General features: G+C 39.7%; 1 protein-coding gene across 1 annotated transcript; it reads left to right on the forward strand.

Annotated features, from left to right (window-relative positions):
- The first annotated feature begins 411 nt into the window (after window positions 1-411).
- On the forward strand, window positions 412-15,504 carry RSBN1 (round spermatid basic protein 1). Its single transcript, XM_027445119.3, has 7 exons — window positions 412-862; window positions 4,660-5,330; window positions 9,934-10,071; window positions 10,503-10,645; window positions 11,430-11,597; window positions 12,541-12,649; window positions 14,088-15,504. Exons 1-7 carry the CDS (start codon window positions 430-432, stop codon window positions 14,547-14,549), a joined length of 2,124 nt encoding a protein of 707 aa, XP_027300920.2. The 5' UTR covers window positions 412-429; the 3' UTR covers window positions 14,550-15,504.
- The last annotated feature ends 1,814 nt before the right edge of the window (window positions 15,505-17,318 follow it).

Genomic DNA, 17,318 nt, shown 5'->3' on the forward strand with positions numbered 1-17,318 from the left:
GAATGCAAGACCAGACAAGTAAATAACGCCAACACGTCACACTAATTTGAAAATACATTACTTTTTGTGTTTTTTGGTGTGTGTGATTTTTTTATTTTTTATTTTTTTGGCACTTTGTGGGTCTGAACTGTACTGCAGCGAGAAGAACCCCCACACGGCCCCCGTGAGGCGGCAGCCGCCATTTCCGAACCACCCCTGAGGCGCAGCCCCGCCCCCCCCCCTCCCCGCGCACCGCCCGTTAACGGCCATTGGCCCGGCGGCGGGGCCGGCCGAGTCGCGGCCCGCGCCTGCGCGGGTGGACGGACTACGACGGACTACGCTTCCCGGCACAGCCGCCGCGAACTACAGCTCCCAGGGTGCCCCACGCCGCGCCTGCGCGCTGCCCGCTGGCGCTCGGGCCATTTAAATGTGTGTGAGGGAGCCTGTGAAATGGCCGCGCAGGTCGCCGCGGTGCGCGCCGTGTCCCGGGCCGCCGAGGAGCCGCCCCCGCTCCCCTCAGGGGACCGGCCCGGCCGGCCGCGCGGCACCGGGAGGCGGCGGCGGGGCCCTTCCGGTGAAGCGGCGGTTGCGGGGGGCGGTAAGCGGGCCCGGCTGAGCCAGCAGCTGTTGGCGGGGCCCGGCCCGGCGGAGCCGTTGCCCCCGGCCGCCCTGCCCGGCCTGCCCGCCGCCGGCCTCTTCGCCTTCTCCCCGCTCGGCCTCCCGCCGCCGTCCGCAGCGCTGGAGGAGCGGCGCCACCACCACCACCGGCATCGCCCCGCCGCCGCTGTCGCCCCCGAACCCGGCCGTTTGGCCGCGGGGCAGCCGCAGAAGGCGAGGCGGAGCAGCCCCGCGGATGGTGCGGCCGGGAGGCCCAGCAAGAGAGGTGAGCGGGGGGCTTGGGGGGGCGCCGCTCGCGGCACAGGGCCCGGCGGTGAGGGCGGCCCCGCGGCCCTGTCCCGCCTGGGCTGAGGGGGAGCGGCTCTGTCAGCGCTGCTCGCCGAGGGCTCGCTCCGTGCCTGGGTGTGCAGCCGGAGCTCCGGGAGGCTTCGTGTTTCCCCTGGGAGCGGTGCAGGGGGAGCTGAGAAGCAGGTGCTGTGTGAGGGTCGGGAGCGCTCCCAGCCTTCTGTCATGCTGCTGTTGGGCAGAGCTGCCCTCGGTGCAGCTTCAAAACACAAGCACTCGCATAGTAAAGCTTCCTTCTTACTCTGCCTACGTTAATGTAGGCTAGAAACGAGAAGCTGCTGGTTTTATTTTATTTTTATTAAATAAATGCCTCAGTTTTTCAGACAGGAACCTGGCTTTAAGGTCCCTCTCTCTCAGTACAGTGCAGGGTAAGTGTTTCACAGAAAGCCTCTTAGTATGAGCACACAACGCGAGCAGAAGCAACTGCGATAAAGTTAATATATTATGAATTATACTCCAGGAGTATGCATGAAAGTTTTGTGCCAAAGAAACCTAAAATGTACGTGCTTACAAAGCTTAGGTCTGTAGCGTAAACTTGCTAATGCTGTCTGAAGAATGGGCAAAGCTGTTGTGGAGATGGAGATAAAAGTTGCTTGGTTGATAAAGATGAAGTGATCATGCAGAAGCGCACTTCTCGCTGTTGTTCAGTGCTGCTAAACCACTGTCTTTGAATAATAGCTCTCAAAGCTGTTAGAATGTAATCTTCAAATTTTAGCTTGATGAGCATTGATAAAAGCTGAAGGAGTACAAGGAGTATGCCATCTTAGCCTGGGAATGCTTCTGTGTGCCGGTTCTAGGCCAATAACCAAATAAGACCTCCTTTAATGAAGGCTTAAACAGTAATTAAAATTACCATCTGAATTCCAGATTTGCAAAGGAAAGCTGCTTGCTAACAAAGTCTGAAGCTTTTCATTATATGTCCTAGACTGCATATAGAGTGGGTTTGGGGAGGGAGTTATTTTTTTTCTTTCACTATTCTTATTTCAATGTATAATCTAATCAAGCTTCCTGTTTCTTGCTTATATTCTTATCTTTGGCCACAGGTTATATTAAACATCTCCAGTGTTTTTTTTGTTGCTAATAGTGATAGTGACTAGGGCATTCAATTGTGTGGTAATTTCAGAGAAGCTGTTATTGGCAGTGCTGTTATTCTACCTTGCTGTGGGAACCCATAGTCTGCTGATGAGTTTGTTTTGGTATACGAAATGCTGGAGACTTTCCACTGTTTTAAAGTAAAAACTATATTTCTATCAAGACTGTCAGGCATTCCCCAAATGTCACTGTCAAGCTTCCTCTGCTGCAGTGGTTACTTTGACTGTAATCCTGGGACTCAGTTGTGTTCAGAGGATGTGGCAGTGGAAGGGGGTCTGGGTGGCTTTTATCCTGAAAATGGACCAGTGTTTGATGGATGCCCCAAAATTCAGGGTGTTAAGTGTAGGTCTGTTATTAGGGAGTATCTTCAAACAGGAAGATATTCTTAATTAGAACTTGAGCTTATCTGACTTCTAAAAAATAAAAAAAATCTACAATTAGTATAATTAGAAATCTTTCAAATAAGACACCTTTAATATCTAAAAATTAACTGAGAAACACCTGCAAGGAAGTGTTCCCAGCAGCCCTGTGGACACTTGAAACTCTTCTGTAGTTTCAGCTTGGACTTGGACTCTCTGGACACATCAGGTCTAAGATCACCTGTGTGGTTAGTCTGCTTGTTGCAACTAGCGAAGCAGTACCTGTATGTCGTAGCTCAGTGACTGAGTAAGCTTGTGCAAGCTTCACTTCTGAGACTTCCAGGGAAGCTGGTTCAAAGAACTGTACCAGTTGTTTTGGTGTCTCAGCTGAAACTGTCTTCTCAAGGTTTCCATGGTTGTAATGAAAAATAAGGACACTCGCTGTCTGTAAGAGCAAGGCATAGCAGCAGTACTGTGGAAAACTTGTATTTCAGGTCCTAGGACAGTTGTACGAAGTTAGCATTAAGCAATCAACTATTTCTTTGCTTCGTGAGTAATTCTGTTCAGCAGGCTGTTGTGAAGGTCAGCCATCTCAAGTGAAGAGCGCTGAGACCAAATTATTAATGACACAGTTAAACACCGTGGTTAAACTAAATAACTTGAAGCTATGTGTGTTTATTATAGCTTTTCCTCATAGATCAGTGCAATACAATTTTTTTCTTTAACTACAAATTAGAGCAAGAGAATAAAGATGGAATAGAAATTGTATCACTTTATGGGCAAAGAAAGGAAACTTAGCACAAGATTTTGTGCTATGGGAAGTTGGTGAAAGTTTAGCTATTGCGTGTTCTAGTCAGCTATTAATGTCAACAGCTGGCTGTTCTGATCCCCATAGTGGTCCTGACAGTGTGGCACTTAGGTATGTGCATCATTGGCATAAACCAGTTCTTTGGTTTGAGCAGATTAAAATTCTGACAATTGAGCTTTTTAGCAGCTGAGCATCAGATTGCATCTCTGTCACTTGCTACATTGTGTGAATTATTTCTTAACACTAAAAGATAAGCAATTAAGCTGCTACATTTTGCTTGACAGAACTGATTCTTAGCACTTGTTGCCCTAACCTTTCAGTATTTTAACTTGGAAAAACTGAACCCTAAAAAAAAGTGTAGGGTTTTTAGCTCTGAATTAACTATATAGTCAACTGTAAAACAGGCTAGGGCAAGGTGGCTGAAAACATGGATGTGATATTTTGATACTTGTGTTCTGATAAAGGCCAGTATGCATTCCCTCTGGGGGCCTTTCAGCAAGCTGTTAACTGAGGACTGAATGCCTTGGGATAGTTTTTGAAGAACTGCAAAGTCTGTTGCCAGTTTAGTAGAGCAGACTTAAAAACACATCTAATCGCTAGTACGTCTAATAGGCTTCTGCAGTCCGAATGACCTCTCTTTGCCATGTACTTTGCTTTCTGCCATGCCTTGTGCAGCCTGGTAACTGTCAGACTAAGCGGGCTGTGAGTAGTGCTACCAGTTAAAATCCTTTTTTGGACATTGTCAGACAAAAGATTATGTATTAATGCACAGCACAATTTTATGATGAAACCAGATACCAACTGGGTTACAAACAGCTTTATATTTTACTTTATCAGAAGTGTCAGCTGGATTTGAAACTTAATTTTGTTTAGCAATATCCTCAGTGTCTTGGAAATATCTGTTCTAAGCTTCAGTAAGAAAGATCAGTAGTCAAAGATTTTTTTTTTTTTTTTTGCCAGAAAGTGAACTGCTCTAAGTTTCTTTTTCTTCTAAATGTTAATAACGCTTGCACATCTTTGGCAGCATTCTCCTTTGCTTCTATGTTTTGGATCCAAAATCAGGGAGGTATTCTGTAAGGGAAGTCTGAATGTTATGCATAGTTGTTTATCCTCTTCCCATTCACTGCCTTAAATGTCAGAAGTTAATGATGTCTTAATTTAGATGCTCTGAAATAAGCATTCCTTTTAAAGGTATTCTAATGAAGTTGTTACTAATCAAAATATTTCTAAAATACTAAACTTGAATTTGGGTGTTTTTCTTAATTCAAATCTTCCTTGCATAACAGAGGTGTACTGCATGTTTTTATTCTATAGTTGTCTTGTAAGCCAAAAGACAAGGTGCTACCATTGGTCAGTCTTTGTGGGAATAGATAGCCTTAGGAAGTGAGGTCTTCATTCATTTTGTGTGAATATGCTACAATTGCAGAACTCTAATCTCCTCTCTGTTATTGCTGCCAGAAACTCAAGACGAAAATGGCAAAACCCAGCGAGCTGACAGTCTTATAATGAAGAAGATAAAGAAAAAAAAGAAAAAGAAACACCGGGAAGATATGAGGGGAAAACGCCTGAAGATGTACAACAAAGAAGTGCAGACGGTGTGTGCTGGACTTACTCGCATTGACAAAGAGACTTTGTCTCAAGGACATTGTGATAACTTAGAAATAAACAAGGAATCCTTCAGGTATCTTAAGGATGAGCAGCTCTGCAGACTGAATTTGGGTATGCAGGAGTACCGAGTGCCCCAGGGAGTACAAACACCATTTGTGACACACCAGGAGCATTCTGTTCGCAGCAGCTTCTTGAAAACTGGCACTAAATTTAGTAACTTCATTCACGAAGAACATCAGTCTAATGGTGGCGCTCTGGTCCTTCATGCTTACATGGATGAACTCTCATTTTTGTCTCCAGTGGAGATGGAGAGATTTGCAGAAGAGTTCCTTGCTTTGTCATTCAGTGAAAATGATAAAAATGCAGCTTACTATGCTTTAGCAATAGTACATGGAGCAGCTGCTTATTTACCGGACTTCCTGGATTACTTTGCTTTTAACTTTCCTAACACTCCAGTGAAAATGGAAATTTTGGGCAAGAAGGACATTGAAACAACAACAATTTCAAATTTTCACTCTCAGGTAAGAACAGCTTAAAGGCATGCAAGTTGTATAACATCTGGATTTGAGTAATTTCATTAATACAGAATGGGGATGGCCTAAAATAGGTGAGGCATAATTTTTTCCTAAACAGGTAAAAAAAAAAAAAAAGATGGTGTTGGCACTTCTACTGTGATTGCTTCTGCTCAAAGTTCTCTTGTGTGCACAGTGAATCACATTTCAGACACCACTAACCTTGACCCGTAGACAGATCTCTACTGGTCTTACAAGGTACTGGTTTATTTTCTGAGCTGGGAAGAACCCATGCTGTTCGAACAATAGGCAAGTCTGTATTAACAGTTGGTTAGATTGCAAAGCAAAACCAAAAAATATCTATTGAAGGAAAAAGCAGTTGTAGTATTTGCAGTGACAGTGCCTTTCAGGTTCAGTATGTCATGCACAGTAGATGAGGGTTTTTTTTAACATCAACAGCTGATGCAGGGTGTTACTTGGTAGTTTCTTTCCAATTTCAGAGAGATGAGTGGAATGGCTTCTAATTTTCATTGAAAAAGACTTTCACTTTACTGTGAACATCAAGGTAGTGTATAGGCTTAAACTACTTTAAATTCTGTAGAAGTAAAACCTTTTCATCGTTGGTTTTGGGGAGAGAAACTTAGCTCTGAAAGCTGGTCTTGAGTCAAGGTCTCAAACTATCTCATGCAACTTAAATGGATGCAACAGAAGTAACAGCTAGCTTTAAGAGATTTCCATCCTGGAGTCTTACACTTGACTCCTGTCATCAAGCTTGGAAAAGTCTTGAATATGCAGCAATGTTGCAGTTTAGGTAAGTTTGTAGCAGATGGAATTAACTTTTTTTCTGTTCAGTCTAGACTGAAAACAGATTCAAACTGATGTTTCTTTCTAAGCCTTTAGATGAAGTTAAGGTCTCAAATACTTGTCCTTTAGTTGGAAGGAAAAATCTGGAATGCCACAGTCCACTGCACTTCAGCACTGCTGGAACAGACGTCCTTTAGCAACAGACTTTGACACTGTAATGCTTGTGGTGGGCTGTCTGGATCTCTCTGAAGATTACCAAATAGTTGTAAGCTAGATTTGCATTGGAAAAGCAGTTACCATACAGTAACTCTGTAAGGCAGTAACTTGCAGTGTCTTTTAATACTGTCCAGCATCTAGCATAGTAACCATTAAATTAGTAATTGCACTACTTAGCTTATGAGCTTCTTTGACAATTGATAGCTCTGCAGCACTTACTTTAGAACAGCTTCTACTTTGTGGACTAAGTAATTCCTTGCTCTGACAGCTGCATCAGAGTGCATATTGCTCCAAGATCAGCTCAATGTATGAGCATACAGACAGCTGCTATCAGCAGAGCACTTCTACATAATGCACATTTCTGCATGTGCTATACAGATGTGAGGCTTGTCTACAAGCAAAGTTTCAAAGTCTTCTGTATTAGTTACTTACACCATGTTCTCTGACATCATGATTGCATTCTAATTTACTTTGAGTGTATGTGATGGTCCCCTAAAATAGCTAAATGGTGCCAACTGGATATTTAACAATAATACTCTTTCCTGGTGGATGTCTTGGTCTTGTGAACATGAATAGCTTGTACTATAAATATATGTGAGGAATGTATGGTAATGAATAAGAGGCTTCCCAGGGTTACAGTGTATGCTGGTATTTCAATTCTATTTTAAGTACTCTAAACTTGAGTCATGACACTAGGTTCAGTTAGGTTGAAATGCCTCTCTAAACCCAGCTTTGGCATGCCTGATTAATCTTCTCCAGTTGAAGTATGTTAGTGTGGTTCACACACTGAACAAGCATGTATGGAAATAGCTGTCACACTTCTAAGACAACTGAAACACAAGTCTTCAGAGTATAGGCAATGCTATAATAGTTTAAAGATGCACTTAAATGCATGATGGCTTCAACTAGGGCAGATGCGTTCTGCTAAAGCTTGAGTCCTGCAAGCTAGCTTACCTTTAGAGGTGGCTAAAATGCTCTGCTTCAGAGAACAGCGAGGATAACTCAGGCTTACGGCTATTCCTTGGCAGCACTAAGGAATGACCAATTTAAGTTACACTTCTGGACCTTCCTGTATGAGAAAATATACAAAACAATAGTATGTTATAGAACATCATGCCTTTGCAAATTAAGCATGTCACAGGAAGATTGTATGCTCTAACACTGATTTTATTGTCAGTTGAGGATGCTCAAGTAAATCACCTCAATTTTAAGGTGAACCTTTCATAAGTGTGAACTCATGTGCTGTACTGAACCATGCTGTGTTGTGTCAAGAAATCAAATTCACTGGAAGTTAACTTGAGTGCTGGCTTGTACAACGTTCAACTGGTTTTGTACCCGTTCAGACAAAATGAGTATCAATAGGAGGTGTCTTCTGTTCAAAGTAAGGTCTTGAATCTGGAAGACTTCACAAAATCTAATGGTTAGTTCATTTGCAAGGTGAATTTCTCTGTTCTCAGGGCAGTGAGAATAATGCAAACTGAATTATTAAAGCAAATCACTCCAATGTGAATTTATACTATATCATTTTTGATTTCTGTATATTAAAATATTTAACACAATGTGCTGTGTTTTTGCTTGTACTGGCTCTGGCTTATTCTAATACTGAAATGCCTGTTCTTTCAGACAGCGATGAACACATTTCTTAGTATGCAAGGTCCTAGCTTAGTCCATATTGTTAAGACCACAAATACTAATACCACTGAATTGTGTTAGTGCAGCTCTGAAGGAACCGAGGGGAGACAAGCTACATATTAGGGAATTTTTTGACAATATTAAACTGTTGAAATGTAATGCTGATGACTACTGAGGTGCTTGAGATGAATACCCCAGCCTGCTGGGACAGCAATGAGTTGGCAGGTAGTTTTTAATAACTTAAAGGAATATAAACACTTGAGAATTAAAAACAGCATGTGTTTACACTGAAACTAAACAGAAATCTGAGATTTCCTAAAAGTATTTTTAGTGTTTTCTTTCTAGCTCTCATTCTCTATTTTTGAATCTTGTTCCAGTAAATTAAAAGTAATGTCAAAGCTCCTGGTTTTCTATTCCTTTTGAAAACACTACTCTTTAAAGGAAAATCTTGCATGTGGTGTTTACCACTTAATTTGACTTTCATGACAAACACATGTGAAGTACTAGTGAACCTCAAGTCATTACAGTAGACCATAACTCAGCTAGAAATAGTCTTTCTCATTTACTTCAATAGCACCAGGCAGTTAAACTTAACTGGTTTAAGGACCAGAGCATGGATGTAAAGCTGTGTATCTGCAGGGAGAGGTGATGTGGTATAGCAGGGAGCTTTGGGCTGAGGAATAAAGCTGTATGTGAAATCACCTTAGCTTTTCACTGAAGTACTAATGTGTCTGATCACTACAGAACTGTCAACTGGCTACACGCAAAGCTAAACAAAGAAGACCCTGGAAAAAGGAGTGAAGTGAACTCCTATAATTATTCCCAGTATCTGTGGTTGCTGCTACATGATAAAATAGCAGCAGTAGCTCTAAGTCTTTATTAATCTATCCTAATTTACTTCTAATGACTTCATGGAGTAGTTTACCTACACTTGTTTTATTGTCTGAAAAACTAAGCACAGTGCTTTAGAACTAATTACTTCACACACATCTCTGTGCTGGGCTGTAACTTTGCACCACTGGAACCATATGATGAATATACGGAGGCTGCTGAAGAGTGATGGAAGGTTGGAGTTCAGATGAGTTTGAGAATACAGACTAATTATTGCAGAATTGGTGATCTTTTAAGACTGAATAGCTGCAGCATCTACATACAATGTACTCTGTGGCAATGTGGCACATTACAGCTGCAGTCCATACAAAAAGGATAGAGAATGATGGAGTCTTGCTGCTGGTTCTCCTCTGGGAATGGGAAATTGGCAAGAAAAGTATCCAGAAGATCTGAGAAAGTGGGACACTGCTGCATGGGATGACAAAAAACAGATTAAGGTGTTTCTGGTCACAGGTGTGACAGCAGGTTGTTACAAATGGTAATCTTAAGATTGTTGTAGATAAACACCGAAATGTACACCTGACCACTGATTTCTGGTTAGACCTCTCAGGTCCCAATGTTCATTGCTATCGCAACATTGTCAGAACCACTACCTGCAGGGAACACAGATTTTTCACTGGTCATAGGGGAAGACCTTCAGGACATGACTGAAATGAAGCATGTACATATTTCAGTAGTATACAGTTTGAAATGTAGAAGCAATACACAGCTGTGCTAATAAATAGTCTTTCACCAGCAAGCTTAAACTGAGTTGCAAAGAAACTTCACATGGCGATTTTCTCAAGTCAGCATGAAAGCATTGAGTTGTTCCTGAATTAGTCAAATACTAACTTGCCATTATTCAACCTATAGAAGCATGTGCTATCAGTCATTTGAACAGGAGTTATTTTCTCCTGGGGTACCCTACAGATAAGGATGTTCCAAACAGTCTCTTTGCATATTCCTAGAGCCATCTCTAATGAAATAGTTGTAGGTTTGTATGAACACTGGGCTATGGCCTAGTGCATTATATTAAAAATGAATCTCTTGAAACTTAAGTGGTGGTGTTTTTTCCTTTCTGGCTACTCAGGTCAATCGAACATACTGCTGTGGAACCTACAGAGCAGGACCAATGCGGCAGATCAGTCTTGTTGGAGCTGTTGATGAAGAAGTTGGGGACTACTTCCCAGAATTTCTAGATATGTTAGAAGAATCTCCATTTCTGAGAGTAAGCAGTAATTTGTGGTGCTTTTCTTTAAAGACCTATAGATATTTAAATAATTATGAAGTTTCATATATTTTAAAGTAATTAGAAACCTTACAGATATTTTCTCCATTGATGTGTTTATCATTGGAGCTACTGAAGATTGAGGTACGTTCGTTCCTGTGCCCAAATGAAAGGTGTTGAACTGACTTGCTACAGTTTTGGAAATAATTCAAAAATTAAGTGGAGTTTATTATCATATATATACACACACTACCTAATCATTTATCTACTTCCCTAAAACCTAAGTTAGGTAAAGGTAGGTTGCAATGTATTTTACCTCTCAGAATGTCAGTTTTTATACTATTTCTCTGACAGTAGGTTCAAACTAGTTTTACTAAAGGCACTGTTTAATATATCCATCTCATCCAGTGCTTTGTGCTCTGTTTTCTTAGATGACTTTGCCCTGGGGTACTCTTTCTAGTCTCAGACTTCAGTGCAGGTCACAAAGTGATGATGGTCCCATAATGTGGGTGAGACCAGGAGAGCAGATGATCCCAACAGCTGATATGCCAAAATCACCATTCAAGCGACGCCGGTAATGCTTTTTTCTGTATTAAACGAAAAACAGTGCAGTTATGTATGCTTTAGATTTGAGAATAAAACTGCTATTTTATATATAATGTGTTATTTATGATGGTTATTTTATTTCATCACTTTTTATTATAATATGTCCTTGATCAATGCTTCATTAATACTTGTGCCTGTTTTGATTGTACTTCAGGAGATATGCTTATTCAGCTAACTTCCGTGGAAAGAACTAATTGTGTGGGTGAAATGCTCTTAAACATATCAGATCCTTTACACCATCAGAGTTGGATTTTAATATTAGTGCTAAAACAGTTGTGATACTGTCTTCCTTCTCAGGAAATAATATGGTGCACATATATAAACTTGCCGTCTTTCTCAGAAAGAGTGTGCTATAGAAATTTTAGGAGCTTAAGAATTGGAAGGGTATTTTAATCATAATTTCCAGCAGAATTTCTGGAGATACTTCTAAATAATTAAATAATTAAGTATCTTTTTAAATAGCTCTATTTTACTTGCCATTAAGTTTCTGGAAGAATGTTTTTACCACAGGTGGAAAAAAATATAAATTTTTTTTTTAGCAATTGCATTTGTTATTTTATGAAGTTTGATCTCATAACCTGAATCGTACTTAGTTGTATTTGATTCAATCTTTTATGGCCCAATACCTAGATAAAGTTGGTCTTTGATTTTGAAGCCTGCTGTATACAATACTTCAGGAGTATTTTAATACAAGCATTTATTTTCTGAGTAGTCTGCCATATTTTTTAGCATGCCTTTTAATCATGTTATAGGTCAATGAATGAAATAAAGAATCTCCAGTACCTACCTCGGACCAGTGAGCCCCGTGAGGTTCTGTTTGAAGACCGAACAAGGGCTCACGCTGATCATGTGGGTCAAGGATTTGACTGGCAGAGTACGGCTGCTGTAGGTGTTCTGAAGGCTGTGCAGTTTGGGGAATGGTAAGTACCACCAAAATGGGACTATTACCATGGGTGGGGGCAAGTCTAAATATTTTTCTCTCTTAAGAAAATTTGTTGGAAAACAAGCCTCATTAAAGAAATTGTCTAAAGCCTGTAAAATAAATGCAGTCTAGAGGTGAGAAATATAGGCTATGTATCTATTATTTTCTCTCTTGTTGAGGCAGTACAAAAGTTGTAACAGCAGTCTGCAGAAAATTTTAGTGACATACAAAAAAAAAGCCTCAAGATACCACGCCTGGACCATCATCTGTGATTGTTCATTTCCTGAGTATGTATATTAGTGCAACTCTTGTAAACAGTAATCGAAGATCAGTGATGTAATTAACTTCATAGCTACAATGCTTTTTCATTTTGTGTACTTAAGGCATTGCTGTTGATCTTGCGTAGAAACGACAGACTCTCATGGTTATTTTGGACAATTACAGTAGAATTTTGGTAGCATCATTAGCAATATTATTAGATTTTCATATGAATAAAGCTGCCAGAACTTCCTTTACCAATTCACAGTCATTAGACAAAAAACAGCTGACTAACATTGTCCTTATTACAGTTTCAAAGTGCTGCATTGTTACATTTCTTTAATCAGGATTATTCTGTATAATTGTGGAAGAATTGAGGTAAGTTTTGGCTTCTAGAATTTACAGGATACTTCGGTATAGCAGCAATTTGAACCTCCTTGTCTGACATGTCAGTATAGTATTTGTCCACAAAAATCATCACTTCTGTTGTGCATGCATCAATAAAGTAAAATAAAAAAAAAAAAAAGAAAAACCTACAAATAATACCTACTCTCCTAAATAACATGCATATTTACTGAGGAGTGATTAGACTTCATGTCCAGAAGAAAACTGAAGCAGCTTGTTCAACGAAGCAATTATCTATGTCAAGTTGTTTAAAAATTCCTGTAATTATCTCTTTCTAGGAGTGACCAGCCTCGTATAACCAAAGATGTGGTTTGTTTCCATGCTGAAGATTTCACTGATGTTGTGCAGAGACTTCAGTTGGACTTGCACGAACCACCAGTGTCACAGGTATTTAATCTTTCCTACTGACAGCTCATTCTTAGTATTTTGGAGATAGCTTCTGATAGCTTTCAGATTTACTCTATAGCCAGCCCTTCTGCATCCCCAGTGGCTCTCAGTTCTTGCCTTCCTTAAGCAATTTTCCTTGTTTCCTTTCCACCAAGCTGGGATCTGTGCTGTGAATCACTTTATATTCTTCTGCCAGTCTCACCTCAGTGTCTTAGTTTTACAGTTATGATGACTGAAATAACCTGAGACCAGCAACCCTCACAGAGCAAAATCTACTGATCTGGAATAAATGCATTACAAAAAGTATACTGTAGAGAAAAAATATACCACTGATATGTCTCCAGTATAAAAGTAACGTTTTTTTTGCATAAAAGATTCTGGCAGGTATTTACTTGTAGTTGAGTCCAATGGGAATTACTTTCCAGCTTCTATCTCAGATACCCAGGTTTTAACTATACACTTTGGAATTATTGATGGGTGTCTCAGGTGACTTTTCCACAAGGTCTTTCTTTTTTTTAACTTGTCCTAGGGGTTGCAATGATTGCTGCAGGCACCTTGCCATTGGGACTGGAATGCCAGCTTTTATACTGTATCAATGCCTTTAAACATTCATCTCGCATCTTGACATCTCACATCTCGACATAATGCTTGTGGAATGTTTCATACTTTTAAGTAATTTTTCAACAATGTGTGGATTTTCAATTGCTCAGTAATAATTTTGAAGATAAGAAATGGCAGGTACCTTTCACAGAATCACAGATTTACTGAGGTTGGAAGTGACATATTAAGATCAAGTCCAGCCCCTCTGTGCAGGTTCAGCTAGGGCAGGCTGCCCAGGACTGTGCGCAGTCAGGTTGGGTTGTTATCTCCCAGCACTATTTCTGGGTGGAGGTATTGCTAACTTAATGTTAATCATTTTCCTTCTTTCTCCATTGTGTTTGTTTACATTTGTTCTACCTCCTGTTGGTAATAAGAGGTTTATGCAGTATCTAAGTACTGAAGCCTGCTGGGTAGGTAGCTCCCTGTACTAGCTAGTAGTAATGAACAGTGTCTAGAAAGTATATGCTCTAGGAACAATTTTAAATTGATTAAAAATCATGTATGCCTCTTCCTGGCTTTTTAATACCCTGATGTTGCCTTAGGATATGAAGGCATCTAAACTCAGTTATGGCAGCCAAAACAATGCAGCCTTATGTCAAATCTACTGTTTTCAGCCGTGACTGTAGAGTGTTTTCAGCTGTTCATCATCCTCTCAAAGATGTACACATTAGATAAATGAGAATTGGATTTTTTTAATGTAATTTTAAAAAATGAACTCTTACCTGTTTGAATAGCTGCATTCTGATCGAGGTACAAAGTGTGTTGAAAATAGGTGGATACTGAATTGTTTACCCTGAACAGAGTATACCACTAACTTTACCATCTTTCCTTCTCCCAGTGTGTTCAATGGGTGGATGAAGCCAAACTAAACCAAATGAGACGGGAAGGCATTCGCTATGCTAGAATTCAGTTGTGTGACAATGACATCTACTTCATCCCTAGAAATGTCATTCATCAGTTCAAAACAGTGTCAGCAGTCTGCAGCTTAGCTTGGCACATAAGACTTAAACAATATCACCCTGTGGGGGAGACTTCTCAAAGTACAGAAAGCGATTCAAACTTGAACAGTAGCGTTCCTGGAAAGACAGAGTCAGAAGGTGAATCACAATGTGTGAGTGTAAAAATAGAGGCTGAAGAACCAGGTACAGAAATGCAGCTTACAACAGGGGTGCTTTCTTCCTCTGTTTCTTCAATATCAGGACTTGTGCAACCACATCAGGTGGCCCAGCCCCTTCCAGCTTTTAAAGTAGAGTCTAATCAGCAACACAATCCACAGGGTCATGCAGGCTCTTCTGTGTGATATGTATATAATCAAACATTTTTTAACAACTTTTTAAAATTTTGATGTGAAGTTATAGTTTTATAACTGGCTTATGTTTTATTGGAGAAATCTTGCCTATAATTCTATAGAGAAAGGTGACATTCCAAAATGTCAAGCATATCTTTTTTACACAGATTATGCAAAATTCAAGTTGTATTTTAACCCCTTAGTACAACCTGTAACAGTGGTCTACCACTTCTTTCTGTTTCAGTAAAGAGATATTGAATATCTCCTCAAAATCAGAATGAAATTCCTCCAGGAACATAAAATGATTGAACTGTATTGGTCAGTGTTATTTCCCTGTTTTTACTTTATTCTTCACCAGAAAGTGATGTTTTCGTAGAAGGCTTACAAAGAACTTTCCCATCTCATTTTAATTGCTTAAAAAAAGAGAAAGCACAGCACTTTTGTTGATGTTTTGTGAAATTTTTGGTATGTCTGTTGTTGACATGTTGGTTTATATACAAGTTGGTTTATATACAAGCTCTAGAAATTGATCTGTATTTCTTACAGTTCCTACAAAGGTGATCTGTAAAATTAACTGAAGAAAGTGTCTGATCCTGTTGAAATGCAATGACTTACTGACCTAACACTTTTCATAGCACTGCTTATTAGTATTTGGTGTGAGGGTTTTGCTTCCAAAGTACATCTTCCCGGAACATGATTAATACTAGTGTCAAAATCAGAGAATCTATTGGTAGTCTTATGGAGGAAACTGCTATCTTTGAGCACTTTAAGGCTTTAAAATGCTAACCAACTTGGCAGCTTGTTTTGATCAGGTCGTAATATATGTCCAATGGAACCACACTTTCCCTTGTACTGATGCACTTAATATAATAGCGTTGAGTTGGTAACTGACTTACACAACAAGAATGTCCTTATTCTAGGAAGTTCTGTATTACTGTTTCACAATAAAAAGTATTATGGCATTGGACTGCTGTTTCCATGTGTAGCTTTTGGGTGCCCAGGTACTGTGGAAAAATCAGTGGCACGTGCTAAATACGTAGAGTGTCAGCTATCAACAGTTCTTGAACAATCTTTCAATATTTCTAAATGTTAATGTGTAATCTGTATTTGACTTTCACTTACCCCATTTATTATTGCCCTTTCCAGTCATCAAAAGGAAGAGTCCTGTCCCTCTCACCCTCTCCCTTCCCCCTACCCACATTTAGAGTACAAGTTGGGTTTTGGTGCAAGTTAAGCTGTGTCCAGATAACTTTGTTCTGATCCTCAGTGGGGTAGGAAAGATTTGAAACACTATGTTAGACTAGACAAAAGCAGAGATGCTGTGTTAGTTCTGGATGCATCTTTTTAATATCAATTATTACTCTTCTCTTTATAAGGGTCTCTAAAATATGTTACTCTACGATAAATCTTACTTTGTGCAATATTGTTTGTGTAGGCTTTTATATACATATTAGCACCTCAATGTAGAGGTCACTATTTTAAACTGATAGAAAAATAATCATCAGAAGATACTGCAGTGATTAGTTAGAACCTGTATTACTCCTTATGTGTATGTATGTATTGTCTTCGGTACAAAAATGAGGACTAGGAAATATTTCAATTTAAAACTAACTTACAGATTGAAGTGGTAGTGACTTGTTTAGTAATCTGTGTAAATAAGGTGTTAGAATGGAAAGCTTTTATGATAAAATGTGATTCATGCAGGGGTGTAATTTAATCTTAGCAGAAATTCTAGATGATCCAGACTGGTTCATAAATGAGCAGTCTGTTTTCTGGTGGGTTTTTTCCACTTTTTATGTTGAGAGGAATTTCATAGCTTTAAGGGTTGTGCAAAGTAAAATTCCTCACAGGCAATAGTGGTTTCAGTTCATCCTTCACATTTGAAGATTGTATTACCCAAGGGTGTTCTTTCCTTTAAGAAGTCTGCTAGTCTTCCAAGTGCCCGTTTTCCTTCTCACATGTGCTATTCTTCAGTTGTGTCAGTAGAGGTACATAATAAGGTGGGTGTTCTTTGTCAGCCAGCACTGTACAATCACTCAGGAATGGACAAATCTGCAGCTACTTCAGTGATTCCACAAACATCTTTAATGGCACAATAAACTACTTAAGAGCCCCCATACAGCAAATTGTCTACTTTATATTAAAAGCTGAAATAGAATGAAGGGGGAATCAATTTGGAAGCCCTCTGTAAATTCTAATAGCATTTTTTAAATGGATAAAGGAAAGAGACCAGACTGGCACAGGTTGCTTGTATATCTCTAGGTTTAGTGAAATCTGTGCCTATAGCCTGACATACCACAGAAACGCTCTGGCATCTCTTTGGATGGAGGGAAGTGATCTGTAGTACCATGCGCTATTTACATTCAGTTCAATTACTAATGTGATATCGATCTAATATCAAATTTAAATATAGAAATGTACCTTCAAATGGCTTGAATGTTGCTGATACTGTTCTAGCATGCTTGGAAGACTGAGGAAGAGCAGAGCAAACTGTATACAATCTTTATAAAAATCTGTTTCCAAAGTATATTCTCAACTTTGTTATGCTTTAACCAAAATGACGTTCTGCTTTCAAACTCCACCTCAGATCTGGATGTGTAGTATGAGAGAGATTGCTTGTGAAGCTGGTCGCCAAACTTTCTAGCCATTACTTCAGAACCACTTCAATTCCACTGAAATCAATAGAGCATAGTTAGAACAATGCTTTGATGTGAAATATGCAAACATTTTTTTTCAGCAAAAATGTTGATTTTTTTTTTAAGCTATGGCTATTCAGAAATG

This window comes from Anas platyrhynchos, chromosome 27 (genome assembly GCF_047663525.1).
Source record: "Anas platyrhynchos isolate ZD024472 breed Pekin duck chromosome 27, IASCAAS_PekinDuck_T2T, whole genome shotgun sequence".
NCBI classification, from domain to species: Eukaryota; Metazoa; Chordata; class Aves; order Anseriformes; family Anatidae; genus Anas; species Anas platyrhynchos.